The sequence below is a fragment of the Dendronephthya gigantea genome, unplaced genomic scaffold (assembly GCF_004324835.1).
Source record: "Dendronephthya gigantea isolate DGI-Jeju-01 unplaced genomic scaffold, DenGig_1.0 000028F, whole genome shotgun sequence".
NCBI lineage: Eukaryota > Metazoa > Cnidaria > Anthozoa > Malacalcyonacea > Nephtheidae > Dendronephthya > Dendronephthya gigantea.
Genome location: NW_021163038.1, coordinates 699,200 through 715,195, shown reverse-complemented (window position 1 = coordinate 715,195; position 15,996 = coordinate 699,200). Strand labels below are relative to the sequence as shown.

Sequence of the window (15,996 nt, the reverse complement as noted above, 5' to 3'; positions counted from 1 at the left end):
AAGCGGACTCAATACATGTCATCGTTAAGCCTGGAATGGCTGAATTTCCTGTGCCTAAACCTCCGGAAACAACTCCGACAGAGAAACCATTAGTTCATGTCGTCTCACCCCCCATAGTCAAGCCTGTGGGTGGATGGAATTTTATGAGCTTTGGAAAGAAACGATCAAGAATAGCAAGTGGAAGAAATGGTAGTGGAACTCGTAAACGATTTGACATGAACCCCTCTAGGAAACTACGGAATAAATTGACCGTCCGATCGGTAGACACAGGTAGTCACTTAAAAAATATAAAGATGAGTGCACGGATTGAAGAGACCGGGAAAAAGCGGGAACAAGTGGAAAGAAAGATGAATGTAAAAGGTGGAACTGGAAAACTAGACTTGCAGGTTGGTAAAAAACTCGCAAAGGTTTCCAGTTCCACAGGTGGAGTAGAGATTTTTATCAAGAATCCATCGCCAAAGGAAATGTCACAATTACCACGAGAAATGTTACAATTACCAGGTACCATGTTGCAATTACCTCCAACATCATACGGGGAAATGTCGCAATTATCTGACGAGGAATTCATGGGATAACCAGGGTTACCTTTGGTTCTAGTTTAGTCGCTTATGACTGGAGCAGGCCGCTTAATTGCATGGGACAGTAATGAAAAATAGTAATTGTAAATAATTTATTTTCAAAGTTGTATATTTTTTATACAGTGTTCATATTTTCTACAATAGTCAGGTCTCTTTTAGTCGCTATCATCAAAAGTGATTTTCTGTCCTTGAAATTTAGTTTTGCTGATATTTTGTTGCATTTTTCTTCGCTTGCTTGCCTCCCATGATGGATGATTCAACGTTTCATCGACAGAGTTATCTTTCCTCTTATTACCTGATAAGAGTAGCAAGAATTGACATCATTTAGTAAACGTTTTATGAACTGTCAAAGCACTCATCAACATCACCTTTCGTCGATGTTTTCCGTTCTGCTTTCTTCCGGTCCTGTTTCGGGTTGGTGTTTTTATCGTTGGACTTGAAATGGTTGGCCTTCTTTCCATACTGCTCTTTCCATAGTCTGAAAAAAACCCCGTACCTTTAACTCTCTTAACCTCTCTTTCCACCTTTTACGTGTTATGAAGGTCCTAAGGATTCCTATGAGGTAAACAAATTTACCTTTGGCGCGCTCTCTGTCCCATCCTGTTCGACGATTTCTTGCGTTCCTAAATTTGGATAAAAATGTTTACAAACAGAATATTCGTATCGTTCCTCCAGCCTACTCAAGATTCTCTTAATGGGCTTGCTGAGAAGGTTCGTGCAACAAACTACGACCCCTAATTTGTGGAACGTTGCTTCAAGCAATCAAAAACAAATCTAAAATACCTTTTGCGTTTTCATAGCGATTCTTGATTCACTGCTAGAGGTCTTTTCTTTTTTCTGTCGAGTATTTTTCGCTTGTTTTGTCGTATTATGATCTTTAACAGACGATAAACTTTCAACAAAAAATGACGTCGGAGTTCTTTGTAATGTTATTTCTTCATTTTCTGACAGGGAGGAATCGTTATCGCTTGCTGAGTATGACTGTAATGGTGATGAATTAGGGTTTTCTTCCTCTGGCTCTATCTCCTTCGTTTTTCGTGTAATTTCGCTGCAGGATGACACAGTTTTTACTGCTTATAAATATGTTTTTATCAAATTAAAGATTGCAATTGTTTTGATATAGTAAGGCAGACGGACGTTTATAGTATCAGTAAATAGGAGGAAGAACTTGAATATTCCTGCACCTTTCATCTAGTTCAGTCTGTGATAAGCATTCTTTAGGATTGTTACACTTCTGCCTCTTATGTGAATCTGAAATATGGTAAACTGGTTTTTAAATCATGAGGGTTACTGTAAACATCAAGTTTGGGTTTATTAAAGATAAGAATTGCTTACTGTTTGATTGACTTTGTTTTGATAAATAATCTTGGATAGGTTTGGATGAGAGCAATCTAGCTATGGCACGTTCTTTTATATCATCATCCTAAAACAACCATTCAAATGATTTCATTTCAATTTCATAACACAGTTATGTTAGTTAGGCAAAGAAACCCAGATTTTAGACCACCTACCATAGCAGAAACATCTAAATCCTTATCTTTGATTTTAATTATAACCTCATCAATGTTAAGTTCCTGGTCAAAAGAAAATAAACAAAGTAATGTTGAACGTCACTTGCTATTATCCATTAATGGTTTCCAATTTAAATTCAGAAATATTTAATGACATCTCCCATTACTTTGATGTGTTCAAGCTCATCCTCAAATCTGGCAGCTTTTCGTGTGTTCTTCTCAAGCTGTTGTGCTGTTCCTCTAGTATGATTGAAATGTGATTTATTCAGTCAATGGAAAAGATGTTCCACTGCCAGGAACTTCATTAGATTAAGAGGAACTTTCCAAACTGCATACCGTTTGTTTTTTAGCATCTTAACTCTCCTTGTAAGATGCTGTATGGCAAAGAGTTTGGCTCTCTTTATATCTCTGCGCAGAGCATTCTAAATTCAACAGAGAATCATAGGCAGTCGCACAAGTAAGCTGCTGTTTTCAGGGGTGATGACTTTACATTTAGTAAAACCAAATTACAGCCGTTCCGGTAGATCAGTTCATGGCTTTGCTATGGATAGGTGACAGGGGAATACACTTGGTCTTGGAACAGCAGCATGCATCAATAATTTAAGGGGCGCCATATTCATATATATTCATGTTAAGCATCTTTACAGACTATGGATTTAAAAAGGAAATGATAACATGAACATATGAATACATCCCCTTTCCCCCAACAAGGTTGGAACAAGGTTGGTGAAGAGGTATAAACCAGATACAATCTAATCCTAATCCGGATTTACTAATCATGGATTAAAACATGATCTCAAAGATCTCCTACCATATTTTCAGTTGGCTTCTTATTCTCCATTTCTCTATGAACTTGAAAACATAAACAAATACAATATTTACGATAGAGTTTAAGTTTCCTTGTATCATGTTCCAAGTTCGTTTCTGCCGGCATTTTTCACGTATACCTGTCTCAAGCGGGCTTCTTGTTCTGTCCTTTTATTGATAATGATGAGATATACAAAACCCTCTCGTTATAACCCCTCAATTTAGATATAATAGTGCAATTTCTCTGTTTAAATCAGTGGTATGTTGGTATGAACGTTTTGTTTTATATATAAAATCGCCGCCATATGTTTGTTGTTATTGGAAGTCAGGGGGGAATTCCCTGCAGCTAATGGGGGGGGGTTAACCACTGACCTGTATATTACGGGGGGTGAATGGTCAGACGTTCTTAGGGGGGGATAACTTTGCACTCGCTTCCCCTCGGAAAACACTACACTTCTGCAATCATGGCGGGTCCGTATCCTGAAATAGTCCGTGGACAAGTTTTCGACGTTGCTCCCCGTTATACAAACTTGAATTACATCGGGGAAGGAGCATACGGCATGGTTTGGTAAGGATCCGTTAGCAATCTAGCAATAATAGCGTCTACAACAGCAAAATTGTAGCTAGCATGCTCGAGTTGAAGTGTACGACACAGAGTTTTCTAGATGGCCTAGCATTGCTTCCTTTTTTTCTCCTGTAGTTCTGCTATGGACAACCATTTGGGGCAACGAGTTGCGATCAAGAAAATCAGCCCGTTCGAGCATCAGACATACTGTCAGAGAACCCTGAGAGAGATCAAAATATTGACGAGGTTCAAGCATGAAAACGTACGTATTAGCTCGTGTTTGGCTGCTGCCATTAAAACGGAAAGATATTTATAAGTGTACAAGCAGCAGTTATTTATTTTTGGCCCGGCCGGTAGATAAACACTGCCCATCATTTGCAATATAACTCCGCAAAAGCATCTTATATACAATGTTTTGTTTTAATAGATCATTAATATTATGGACATCATCCGAGCACCGGACTTAAATCAGCTGAAAGACGTGTATCCTTTCTGTCTGAGACAGCCAGTACGTGTGTCTGGCCTTCCCACCCATCGTTACGATTATATAAATTATTTTATTGCTTATTTATTCCCCGCAAACAAACGTCCATTCGCGCGTTTCTTGTTCGAAAACTACAAGTCTGTTTTGTGCGCTTTGTCTTTGCGAGGGCCTCCAAAAATCCTTGGCGAAATGCCGACTACGAAATGAACACCGTTCATTGAAGTGCATTTTTAATATGTATAAGATAACCCGAAAAGCTCCTTAAAACGCTATGTGGTCTAGCCTTCCTCTATTTCATTGTAACTTGGTGATATTGCCAATGTCCTCATGGTAAATGACAACTGTCTTGTGAAAGCTAGCGAAATATTTTGTGTTTTTTTTCTTTTGCTGTCCATCGAGTTATTCAATATGTAAACGCGAGCTGTTGCTTGACAGACAGGCAACCAGATGGCCCTTAAAAAACCTTTGAAATTCGCACGAAAGCCTCTGAAACGAAGCTCTCGACTCGTCCTCAATTTTCTAGTTTTTAGCAAAGTTGTAAACAGCAAAATTTGGGAAGCTTCGCTTAATTTTTTGCTCCCACAAACGCACTTCATTTCATTTGTAACCTTCAGCGGGAATAAACAATCCAACGAATTTACAACCCAGAATGTGTGTGCTGAAGTCATTTCTGCTGATTACTTCCTGCGGTTTACGAGATTTGTCTTGTGTACAAAACACAGGTATTATTTGTACACTTTGCTCAAATCATCGCTCTTTGCTTTACAAATTTAATACCTCGAAGGCACCCGTTCACGGAGAGGCCACGGAGAACACAACGATTTTGTTCGACCTTTCAGTCGATTTCATACCGCATAAAAGTCATTTCTTTGTTGATTTGCGTTTTGACACGGTTATAAATCACTTTGACGCTACAGCGTACTGGTTGGTTTGTTTAGTTAATGGGAAAAGTATATACATGCATCAAATATATTTTCTCAATAAGCACTTAGAGCATGCATGACTTGTAATGAGATTATCTAAGATTGAATATGCTCTTTGTATTATGTTTTCATCGTAAGATCGAAGCACCAACATGCACAGCTTTTGCAGACTTTTAAGTTTTGACTGTTTGTGATGTTCAGCTGGTGGTCAGGTGATGTTTTGGGAGAGTTCCTTGTGCTAAAAAATGCATTGAGGGACCAACACTTATTTAATACTCAAGTGCATGCCATCTGGTTATACAAAAGCCAGAGAACTTACTAGAAACTGCAAGAAGAAATGCTGAAATATTTTGCAGCTTATATCTTATTCTTTGACCTTTATACCAATGTTGCTTCGAAAAGTGAAACTGTACACCCTAATGGTCAAAGTTTATCTGTGAAAACACTAATTCCTTCTCAACTATCATTTGCATGTTGATTTTGACTTCTTGTCACAGAGGAGAATAGTAAAATAATAAGTAATAGTTAAATTTTTTGACTGTATGTGAGCATTTCTTAGCACCATGCTATCACAATGCAAATTAATGGTTAGGTGTATTGTGTCAAGAAATGAATTGTCCATTTAGAGAGAATGTTGTCTAGCCCACTGACTGATAGATATTGTTATTACACAGCAGTAATTTATTCTACAACATTTCTCAGAAGCCAATTGTACTACAGCTTTTAAATAAAAAAATTCCTTAACCGGTGTTTAGTTATATTGTGCAAACATTGATGGAAACAGACTTGTACAAGCTGCTGAAGTCACAGAGGCTAAGTAACGACCATACATGCTACTTCCTGTATCAAATACTCAGAGGGTTGAAGTACATTCACTCTGCAAATGTTCTGCACCGGGATTTAAAGCCAAGCAACTTGCTTCTGAATACGACATGTGATCTGAAGGTTTGTATATTGTTGATGCAAGGAATATGTTTTTCGTATTTAAATTGCTTCTTAGATATGATATTTTTTAACCAATTGTAATTACCATCACCCTTGTTACTTTTAGTACCACCCTGATGATATAACCCTTATTACCAATAACTATCATTACCATCATTACCAATCACTGTCATTATATCACCCTGATTACCAACCACTATTATTACCAATAACTGTCGTTATATCACCCTGATTACCAACCACTATTATTACCAATAACTGTCATTATATCACCCTGATTACCAACCACTATTAGGTACCAATAACTGTCGTTATATCACCCTGATTACCAACCACTATTATTACCAATAACTGTTGTTATATCACCCTGATTACCAACCACTATTATTACCAATAACTGTCATTATATCACCCTGATTACCAACCACTATTATTACCAATCACTGTCGTTATATCACTCTGATTACCAACCACTATTATTAGCAACCACTCTCAATACCATCACGACCATTCACGGTATCTATGGTGCAATCCCAAATAGGTGATGTTAACAAGACCTGTCTTGACAATGTGTTTTGCTTTAGATCTGTGATTTTGGCTTGGCAAGGGTCGCTGATCCAGAACATGACCACACAGGAATCTTGACAGAGTATGTTGCCACAAGATGGTATCGAGCCCCTGAAATCATGCTCAATTCCAAAGGCTATTCAAAGGCTATTGACGTTTGGTCGGTTGGGTGTATTTTAGCGGAGATGCTCTCAAATAAACCACTTTTCCCAGGAAAACATTGTATCCTTTCAATGCTGTTTCTCATTTACCTAAATGACAACCACAAAGTCATATGGATATTTCATCTTTGACCACTTTTTATAGACCAAGGGATTCCTTTGGAATAAAGATAAAGCATAACCAAAATTTTCTTTGTTTTGTTGTTGCTTTTTCATGCATCAACAACACAAGTTTTGTCCATCCAGAATCTAATTTTGTTCTAGGAATTTCTAAAGTGAAACTTCTTACACGTTTTCCACACCACATAAACTGTTTTTTCTTGACTGACATGTACCAGATTTGGACCAATTGAATCACATATTAGGGGTCCTTGGCTCACCGACTTTGGAAGATTTGCAGTGCATCAAAAACGACAAGGTATAAAGCAGTAATTTAGCTTTGATTTTCTGCATATTGAGAGCTCAAGACAGGCCTCACATTTGTTAGTGTCTAGCAAACACCCAAACCAACAAATTAATTCCTATACCTAGGCGAGAAGTTACATTCAAGCGTTACCCACCAAACCAAAGATTCCTTGGAGCAGAATCTTCCCAAATGCTAATCCCAAAGGTAACGTCTAAAACTATGAAGAACTTTTCGATTAAACTAGAAATATGCAAAGGTATCCGAATCAAATTCAACATTTCCTTTGACAGCTCTGGATCTTCTTGGTAAAATGTTGTCGTTCAATCCAAACAAGAGGTTTTCAGTTGAGGAATGCTTGGCTCATCCGTACCTCGAACAGTATTATGACCCCACCGATGAAGTGAGTGATATTTTGTGATCATAGTGGATATACGTTGTTTTTCTAACGTCATAATATCCAGCTTACCTTCTTTTATTTTTCCTGCAACATCTACTATCCTCTCTAACAGTTCATCCCTTTATCCAATGACATCTCTTCCCTAATCTTCTCTGCAATGCCTACCACCTTAAATCTTCTTCTGATCAATTTATTTCATAACATCTCTGACCATCTCTCCTTCATCTCTTCTTATTACGTGTCCATATCATCTCAACCTTGCTTCCCTCATCTTCTCTGCAATATCTACCACCTCACGTTTTCCCTCGTCACATATCGACTCCTTGATTGTAATGTCCGTTTGTCAGCTTTTTACAGACAGACAGTTCTAACTGTCTTTTGTAATAATTTTAGCCAATCGCTGAGCAGCCTTTCAGATTTGAAACGGAGCTTGATAACCTTCCAAAAGAAGAGCTCAAAGGTAAAAATATCCTAATAAAGTCGTTCATACTAATTTTATTTATACTGGATAGCTCTATCAGCTCTAAACTGTTCTTCCTAGAGCTCCAGTAAGGGTCATCTCTTATTGATCCAGTGTTACTACAGGAGGAAACCTAAACTAAACTAACTTTATTTATACTGGATAGCTCTATCAGTTCTAAACTGTTCTTCCTAGAGGTCCAGTAAGGATATCAGCTCTTATTGATCCAGTGTTACTACAGGAGGAAACCTAAACTAAACTAACTTTATTTATACTGGATAGCTCTATCAGTTCTAAACTGTTCTTCCTAGAGGTCCAGTAAGGATCAGCTCTTATTGATCCAGTGTTACTACAGGAGGAAACCTAAACTAAACTAACTTTATTTATACTGGATAGCTAGCTCTATCAGTACTAAACTGTTCTTCCTTAGAGGCCAGGAAGAACATCTCTTATTGATCCAGTGTTACTAAACTTTATCGCCCCCTGACCCAGTACTTACACTTTTATTTCTTTCCAAACATTTCAGAACTGATCTATGCTGAAACAGCTAACTTTATGGTGAAGTAAAAGCATCATTAATATACACTTCACCGTATATTTAGAATAAAAATAAATGTATTATACAAAATTTAATACAGCCATTGAAACCGCATCATATGTAACGCTAGAATGGGTTTACAAATTCGCCCAGAATAGCATATGATAGTTCACAGTTTATAATTTAACCTAGTAGATCTCAATCCTATGTCTAATTTAAAAATTATTAACTATAGCCTTATCATTATCGCTAGTTTTTGAATATTTTTTTGCATTCACAGTTTTTTTTCGGTGTGAACTTTAGAACTATCAAACGGTTCTTGTGTCAGAAATTATACGTTTAAGTATAGTGTCAAGTATCTGGCTTGGTGTTAGGAAAAACGTTTGAAAAGAATATTTCGAAAGGAGTTATTATTATTATAAATCAAATCAAAATATCAAATCGAAATATCTTTTGAGAAATTCGCATTATTTTAACAGAAAAATCGTTCTTGCTAAAAATGTTTGCGGCCCAAACATAAACGTTTTGGGTCGTTTTTTATAACCCCCATTTGGTTTACTTGGATGAACTACTTCAATTCACTGAACAAGACGTGGAATGGCTTTGTCTGGTCTCGTAAAGACTTTCCGTACCTCGAAGGCAGTTCACGTCTTGTTTGGTCTATGATGAGGTTTTCATTTGTGGAATTGCATGCAATATTGCTAGAAGCTTTGCCTTGCAGACTTCGTGAGTCGTATTTTTCATGAAGTTTTTTAAGACAATCTGCAATGTCGGTTATAAATATATATACCGCATCTTGAATTCTCATATGATATGTAAATTGAATAAGTCTCAGTAATGTAGATTAGAAAATTAGTCTGTTAATTCGTAGGAATAATTTGTACCACGTTTATATGATGATTTGTAAATCGTCAATATATAAAAACGTCGCGTTTTATTGCAATTCGTCGTGTGTTTATCTGTTTTTGTTCAGAAAGAGATATTTGTTTTGGTCCCTAACTTCGTTAGACAGTCTAATCCTAGGACAGAGATTCTTGTCCATTGTTTGAAAACGTACCTTTGAGCTTTTCATTGTCCGTTTTAGTAATCCGACTCACAATTCAAAGCTATTTACAATTGTTAGGGCCATACGTCCTCTGTGGTCTGAAAACTCACGAATGCATTCATTTTAATTTATACATGTACATCCTGCGTTATTTTTATAACAAAGCCTTTCACATACCAATGAACACAGACAATCACCAATTTTCGCAAACAAGTGGAATCGGTTAGGCCAGGTGAACTTGCCCACAAGAAGCATGCTTTTTCATGCCGTATTTCGCTATGAAAACCTCGATTTTTCTAGTTTTGGAACATGGAAAGCACAAGAAGAGTTTCGAGAAGAGTTTGAGGCGAAGGAAAGTTGAAATTGTAGGACAATAAAGGTTATTCGAGTATTTCTACTTCAAAGGTTAGCTTCTATTGTAATAAGTGTGTTTGCCGTTGAGACTACGTTCACACAACCAGATGAATTCGTCCAATTTCCTCCTGTGAACGTAGCCTTTTGAGCAAAAAAGTAAATCAAGGTTTGCCGTACGTGTTTCATGTTTTCTGTACGTGTTTCATGTATAGTTTATAAAACTTAATGGCGCCCAAATACTGATTTAGCAACGGATAAAACGACGATGACAAAATAGCTGACGAATGTCACGAATCTCAGACTAGATCACGCATCTGGTGTGAATTTTTGAAGCCCATGTCGGCCATGTTAAAAAGTCACACTCTGTAAATCTAATAAAATGAGGTACAGAATTGAAAGAAATAATATTTTATTAATTTTATTGATAATTTCATAGCAATGCATGCATAGCCTATGGTATGTCATAGGTCATACTCTGGTATATTCGTATTCCGGTAAGGATGATTTAAACTGCAGTTCTATGCCATCTTAGTGTTTTGATCATGTTCTCTAATGATTACTTCGCTATTTTGAAATGTAATGTTTTCACCAACGTTCAAGTTAAACTGTTTTCTGCTCTTAACGACTTGCAACAGTAGCGGCCTCGCTTCGATGTCGGCGTATCTCACACCGACTCTGGTCTGAGATGGACCGATTCTCAAATCGAATACGTTACCACGATAATGCAAACCGCGGACAGGTAACTCGGTAACGTTCTCGGGCAGTTTAGGATTCAGTCGGATTTCATCGGGATGTATTCGTAGACCTCCGTACCCGAAGATAACCGCCTGTAGGAATCCGCCCATACCGGTAATAAAATTCACGGCTCCATCCCCCGAAGGGTACTCGGTCCAGACCTTGAAAGGCTCGCGCACATTTTGATAGCTTTCTCGAAACGAAGTCGAGGCATTACGGTCCTTTCCGAGCTCCAACCAACCAATAGTGAACATGGCTTTAGTCATCGCTGGCCCGTCGGGGTCCGTTCGTGGCTCGTAGATCACGAGATCATTTTTGCGCACTTCTTCACTCATGTTAAACATCAAAGGGTAGCCAAGCAAAATAACATCGGCCTGCTTGACAGTGACATTCAAATTGTATCCGTCGTATTCCGGATGGTACCGAAGCGCGTCGTCGAACGGTATGCGCAGTCGCTGTGCAATGTCTAACCATTTCGCCGGCGCGGATGGTACAATTTTGCTCGCAAACTCGAGATTTCGCTTGGCGACGGCGTTCGTGAACGCAGAGTTATTGACGTTGGAATGGTATTCATCCGGGCACATCACCGCGTTGATGACGTAATCGTTGGCAACGTCATCATACGTCACGCGGCTAGCCCAGAATTCCGCGATGCCGCTTATCAAAGGTATTCCGACCTCGTTTAACCATTCCTGGTCTTGCGTTACCATCCAGAACTGCTCGACGGCAAAACCAATGTCACCATTCACGTGAATTTCATAATTCGAGTATACTTCCTCGGGACAAACTGGACAGCCTGTAAATGCACTTTCCCATGGAAACATCGTGCCTAGAAATTTGATAAATGGAAAATATTGTTTGGTTTTACAAGCGAGTATGGTACAAGGGTGTCTGCGCTACGCTCCAACTCAAACATGGGGGGAGATACTTCATATAAAATCTCTCAAATGTCCCAACTAATCATGAAGATTCTCTGTACCGAACCTACCAGACACGTTGTGATTTTTGGCATTCACCCTGGCAGCATCCATGCGCTGAAACCTGTAGAGTAAAAGACTTCGGGCGATCTCGGGGTACAACATGAGCAGTGATGGATACATCCAGGTCTCCGTGTCCCAAAACGAGTGTCCCCAATAGTCGTTGCTTGAAAGACTTCCAGGACTTAACCCGTACGGCCACGATGAACGAATGGAACTGAGGGGACAAGAAAATCGTGTGAATACATGATCAAGATGCCATTTCGGAAGTTTCAGAAGAGAATTTGTACATTATGTTCACTGAAACATAAAGTAACTACTCATAAAAATTTATGGTTGAAAATGTACCAAACATCTTTCATGAAATGTGTCTTGAAATCAACTCTGAATATCGCTTTCACTCAACCTTAGTATTCATAAATTGGGGGTTCTTTTTAATAATTGTTAGTTCATGGTAGTTGATGATTCAATTTCATTCAAACAACCGGTATTTCTATTTGTATTGTTAAATGAATCCAAAAAACGGGTGCAAAATAGTAAGACTCTCTTAGTAACGGTTACCTAAGAATATAGTACAAACTCCCTTGAATTGCTTGTGCTAGTTTCAAGTCACCCAGAACGTCGATGCCAGATTGCTGCCAGAGCCCAGCCCATTCTTTTGTGTGCCCGTCCAGAAGACCACCTTCCTTCGCGAGAATCAGAGCCTGTTTGTGACAATCGAAAGCAGTATCCAAGTAGGTAACCGTGTTCAGAGTTGTGACAATTGCAGTCACAAAATAGAAAGTCCTGTTGCTTTTCGCTTCGACGACCAAAGACTCGGGAACCTTGCTCCAAACTACAGCCACATCAACCCTCCTGCTGTCTGCCTCTTCAGTGGTGTTTATCATTCCGTAGTTTGCCCGAAGATCCGTGCTTCCCGGTGGAAATTTAGCTCGTGGAAGATCGGTGAAGTGTAAATCGTCGCTCGTGTTCCCTCTGGACGTAGACAGACCGATATTTAGCGCCTTTTCCTGCGAATTCTTCACTCTTATTTCGACAACAATTAGGTTCTCAAGCTTTCTATGGGCATATATTAATTCCTCTACTACAAAATCATTACCATCAACTCGATGTGTAAACACAGCTCTTTCGACATCTAAAGAATAGGTTGTGTTCGTAGCGACAACCCCGTTTTCAAGGGACATGCGTATGTCCACTGTCGACGGTATCCTTGCCCTGTGGCTGGGCTGCCGTCTGCGTCCGTTGTAAACACCGCTCACGAATATCGTATCGCTAAAAATTCTCGTCGCGAGGAATCCATTGCCAATCGTAGCCATAAGACGCTCGTCTGAAGGCAAAGTATCGCTGGTGAATACACTTGAAGACATGTTGTTTTTACCGTCATAGAAATTCTGTTTGGGAAGATCGTAGATACGAAAAACGCTCCAATACAATGTGAATGTTGTGGCTACAAAGGCCAGCGATTTCACGAGAGCTAGCGTGGCTGTTAAAGTAGGCATGACGGCATGTATAATGCTATGTATTGACACGGGAAATATGATATTTTCAACTTAATCATTAAACCACTAAAGGGGATAGAATATTTAACCGTGCACTTCCTTTGCGAGTTTGTGTTTTAAATTGAATTATATAAGAATGGGTTGTCAGGCGGTCGAAGAAGAGGTTGTATCTGAAAATTGTCATTTTGAAATGAATCAAATCTTTCATGTAACCACTTGCAGTTAAGAGGGTGTATTGGCAAAGAAAAGCCTTTCTAATATGTGTTACTAGTTTGATGTCCATATGAAATCTTCAACAATGAGAGGGGGGAGCTGGGGGGGGAACCCTCTCTTCATCCCCAAACACGGGTACGCTCCTGGAATATAGATTTCGTTCATGAATCAGCAGACTTGCATATGTCATTGACCGGAACAAGTCGGAACAAGTCGGATCAAGTGGAGTCGTTCTGCTTCGTTCATTGTACAACAACTAAGTCTTGTGTACATTGCCAAAAATCGGCTTAATTGAAGTCGGTAGCACGCCATGGCCAGTTGGCCAGAGGATTCAGTGATCGTAGGCTCATAAGACATTTGGAATTGTGCGAGTGAACTTGCTTTTATTGTGATCACATTAACCGAATTTATATCCCAAACGGGAAACTCATCTTAGACGGAAAAATGGACTGAAAAACACATCTGAATATGAATGGAATGTGTAATTATTGGTAGTCGTAATTAGGAGGTGTCGTAATTATTACGAAAATCACTTTGTTTGTTCCTCTGTTATCCCAATATTTCGTGTTTGATCATGTTGATAATAGATTATAGATTTAAAACGAGTTTCTCGCCCAGATGTGATTCAGTCTCATCAAAGTTACCGGCCCGACGTTTTGACAGCAAAATTGAAAGGGAAAATTCGGACACTAAAACCGGTGAGCGCTTTCACATAATTAGTTTTCCTTCTAAGACTAGCTTTTCGTTTCTAATATCAATTAGGCAATTAGGCAAGTTTGTTTCGTAGAAAGTTGGGACATTCTGGTGCTTACAAGAAAGTTATAGAGGGCATGCACCTACCAGTTTTTTTCCTTTCGAAGGAGGATTCGGCGTTTTACGATTGCATCTCGCAGAATTGTCGAGACAACGGCAGCTGTTCTGGTCACGTTTGAGACAACTGAATGACTTAGTCTTAGACATTTCCATGATACAGGCTTCGAAATAGATCAATGGAATATCCTTTGTAATGCAGATGTATATATATACAGGGACAAAAGATATGCTCTAAACCTCCCGCAGTTGTCTGAAGCCCGTCATTCAAAAGCAATTTGACTTATTTTGTTTTACTGACTGTAACTGTCTCAGGATGTAACGACAGTTAGGATGTCACTCACTACAGTAGTTGAAATGATGGCTCCCATAAGGAGGTTACGTAATGGCAGAAAGCTAATTTTTTGGCGAGATTCCTGACCAATGATTGGCTTTCTCAGATCATGCCACATCAGCCGAGGATATGGCGCGATGTTAATCATGTTATCCTCTTAAACATCATTCATATTTCATTCGTCCAACCACAAACGCGTGTTCTTCACCAAACAAAACAATCAAAATCTTTTACGCTTTTTACTTTGCGACTTTTACCGTGCTCAAAGAACGTAATTTCCTACACAACATCTCGCGTTTAAGTTCCGTAGTAACACTCCACTGTAGCATTTACTTCAACGTACGTACAAACCATAGGACGCCTATGCCACGCCCCCTTATCTAGCCAATGGCGTACACGCAACACTCGTAACCGTCCATATTCGTTTATCTAGTATTTCTAGTGATCAGGCGATCATTCGTGCGTAGCTGACTCGTCTTATATCATTGGTGGGTCGACGTGCGTGGCTCGTGAAGTTATCTAAACGCCGGCGTACGCGAATTTTACAGTATAACTTTGGTTCTTACATCGTGAGGACAGCTGCCATATAAAATGACGAATGTAATACTATTGAGCGCATTTGTGTTCATTCTTTGCGTGACAAGGACTGGTTCAACGAGTTTGCTTCCAGGCGGGTAAGGATGATTTTATACTATTTATAATATCAGATTGGTTTATATTTCCTTTAACAACGTGTTATGTTTAATTAGCGTGTAATTGAACAACTTCACTGGACGTTGTTCGTTGAACCATGTTCTAACCACGGCCAGGCTATGTGCCGATTTTTATCGTACACATGCAGTACATTATTGCGAGCGTGTTGCGTCTAAGTATAACCGGGTGAATTAAACGTCGACTGTGTATTTTTATCAACTACACGGAAACGATCACCCCGGATTAGCTGAGAAGAAAATTTCCAATGTTGTTAGATTTACTGATGAAGTGACTTGACGCCATGCGATATTTTGGGAGATACGATAGTTTTGTAAGGATGGACGGACGGACGTCCATGGAAAAAACGTAAAACATCTGTAGAATGTTCGCTCTTCATCTTTGAAGCACTTAATCCCAGGACCAAATTGAGCGCCCAACCAATAAAGTTTTTCCTTACATGTATGTGCGTTAAAAATATGCGTCGCATTTCAGGAACATCACCGTATAGGTACAGCAGAGCTTTGCCGCTAATGATGACTAGTAATAATGCGATACGAGACTGAGTAACCAACATCGTGCAAATACAAAGTATATATACTCTCCGTGATAATTAGTTAATCAAAAGCCCTCATCACGCTGATTTCTCTTAACTTGTTAACATGTATATAACAAATTCACAGTCTATTCCTGTACAATTCCCATTGTTAATTCAAGGCCGCTTATATATACACAGCATGTAAACGCACTGATCAGTTTTGTTAGGCCCAAGTACTTTGGTTGAGAGTCAGTTTTAGAAGTTGGACAAATGGCAATGTTTTGGGGCTACGTTTAAAATATATGTCTCGTACTTTTGGGAGGACACTTCCAATCCACATCCAATTTTTCACACAAAATTGATTTTTCCCGCCCTGTAGTTATATTATAATCATTACTCCGTACAAACGTATAATATTTCATTTCCAAACAAATTCAAAGCAGACCTGCCAGCTGACTT

At 39.0% G+C, this 15,996-nt stretch overlaps 3 protein-coding genes across 4 annotated transcripts; 1 reads left to right on the top strand and 2 right to left on the bottom strand.

Moving 5' to 3' along the window:
• Positions 1 to 682: 682 nt before the first annotated feature.
• LOC114523570 (serum response factor-binding protein 1-like) lies at positions 683 to 3,212 on the bottom strand. Of its 2 annotated transcripts, XM_028544537.1 has the most exons (11): positions 3,037 to 3,212; positions 2,901 to 2,941; positions 2,426 to 2,511; positions 2,257 to 2,329; positions 2,090 to 2,152; positions 1,914 to 2,001; positions 1,763 to 1,829; positions 1,362 to 1,626; positions 1,155 to 1,201; positions 947 to 1,056; positions 683 to 873 (listed from the first exon to the last, which is right to left on the bottom strand). In XM_028544537.1, the coding sequence occupies exons 2-11, from the start codon at positions 2,928 to 2,930 to the stop codon at positions 734 to 736; spliced, it is 969 nt and encodes a 322-aa protein (XP_028400338.1). In that variant the 5' UTR covers positions 2,931 to 2,941; positions 3,037 to 3,212; the 3' UTR covers positions 683 to 733. The 2 variants fall into 2 exon arrangements, with proteins under 2 accessions (XP_028400338.1, XP_028400337.1); XM_028544536.1 differs by having other exon boundaries at positions 684 to 873; positions 2,901 to 3,212.
• A 117-nt stretch (positions 3,213 to 3,329) lies between these two features.
• On the top strand, positions 3,330 to 9,277 carry LOC114523572 (mitogen-activated protein kinase 1-like). The gene is made up of 10 exons (XM_028544538.1): positions 3,330 to 3,464; positions 3,597 to 3,723; positions 3,889 to 3,944; positions 5,624 to 5,813; positions 6,398 to 6,602; positions 6,880 to 6,959; positions 7,073 to 7,151; positions 7,238 to 7,347; positions 7,738 to 7,804; positions 8,331 to 9,277. Exons 1-10 carry the CDS (start codon positions 3,361 to 3,363, stop codon positions 8,369 to 8,371), a joined length of 1,059 nt encoding a protein of 352 aa, XP_028400339.1. The 5' UTR covers positions 3,330 to 3,360; the 3' UTR covers positions 8,372 to 9,277.
• A 329-nt stretch (positions 9,278 to 9,606) lies between these two features.
• On the bottom strand, positions 9,607 to 12,966 carry LOC114523848 (protein-glucosylgalactosylhydroxylysine glucosidase-like). Its single transcript, XM_028544892.1, has 3 exons — positions 12,015 to 12,966; positions 11,465 to 11,670; positions 9,607 to 11,305 (listed from the first exon to the last, which is right to left on the bottom strand). The coding sequence occupies exons 1-3, from the start codon at positions 12,950 to 12,952 to the stop codon at positions 10,260 to 10,262; spliced, it is 2,190 nt and encodes a 729-aa protein (XP_028400693.1). The 5' UTR covers positions 12,953 to 12,966; the 3' UTR covers positions 9,607 to 10,259.
• Between the last annotated feature and the right edge of the window lie 3,030 nt (positions 12,967 to 15,996).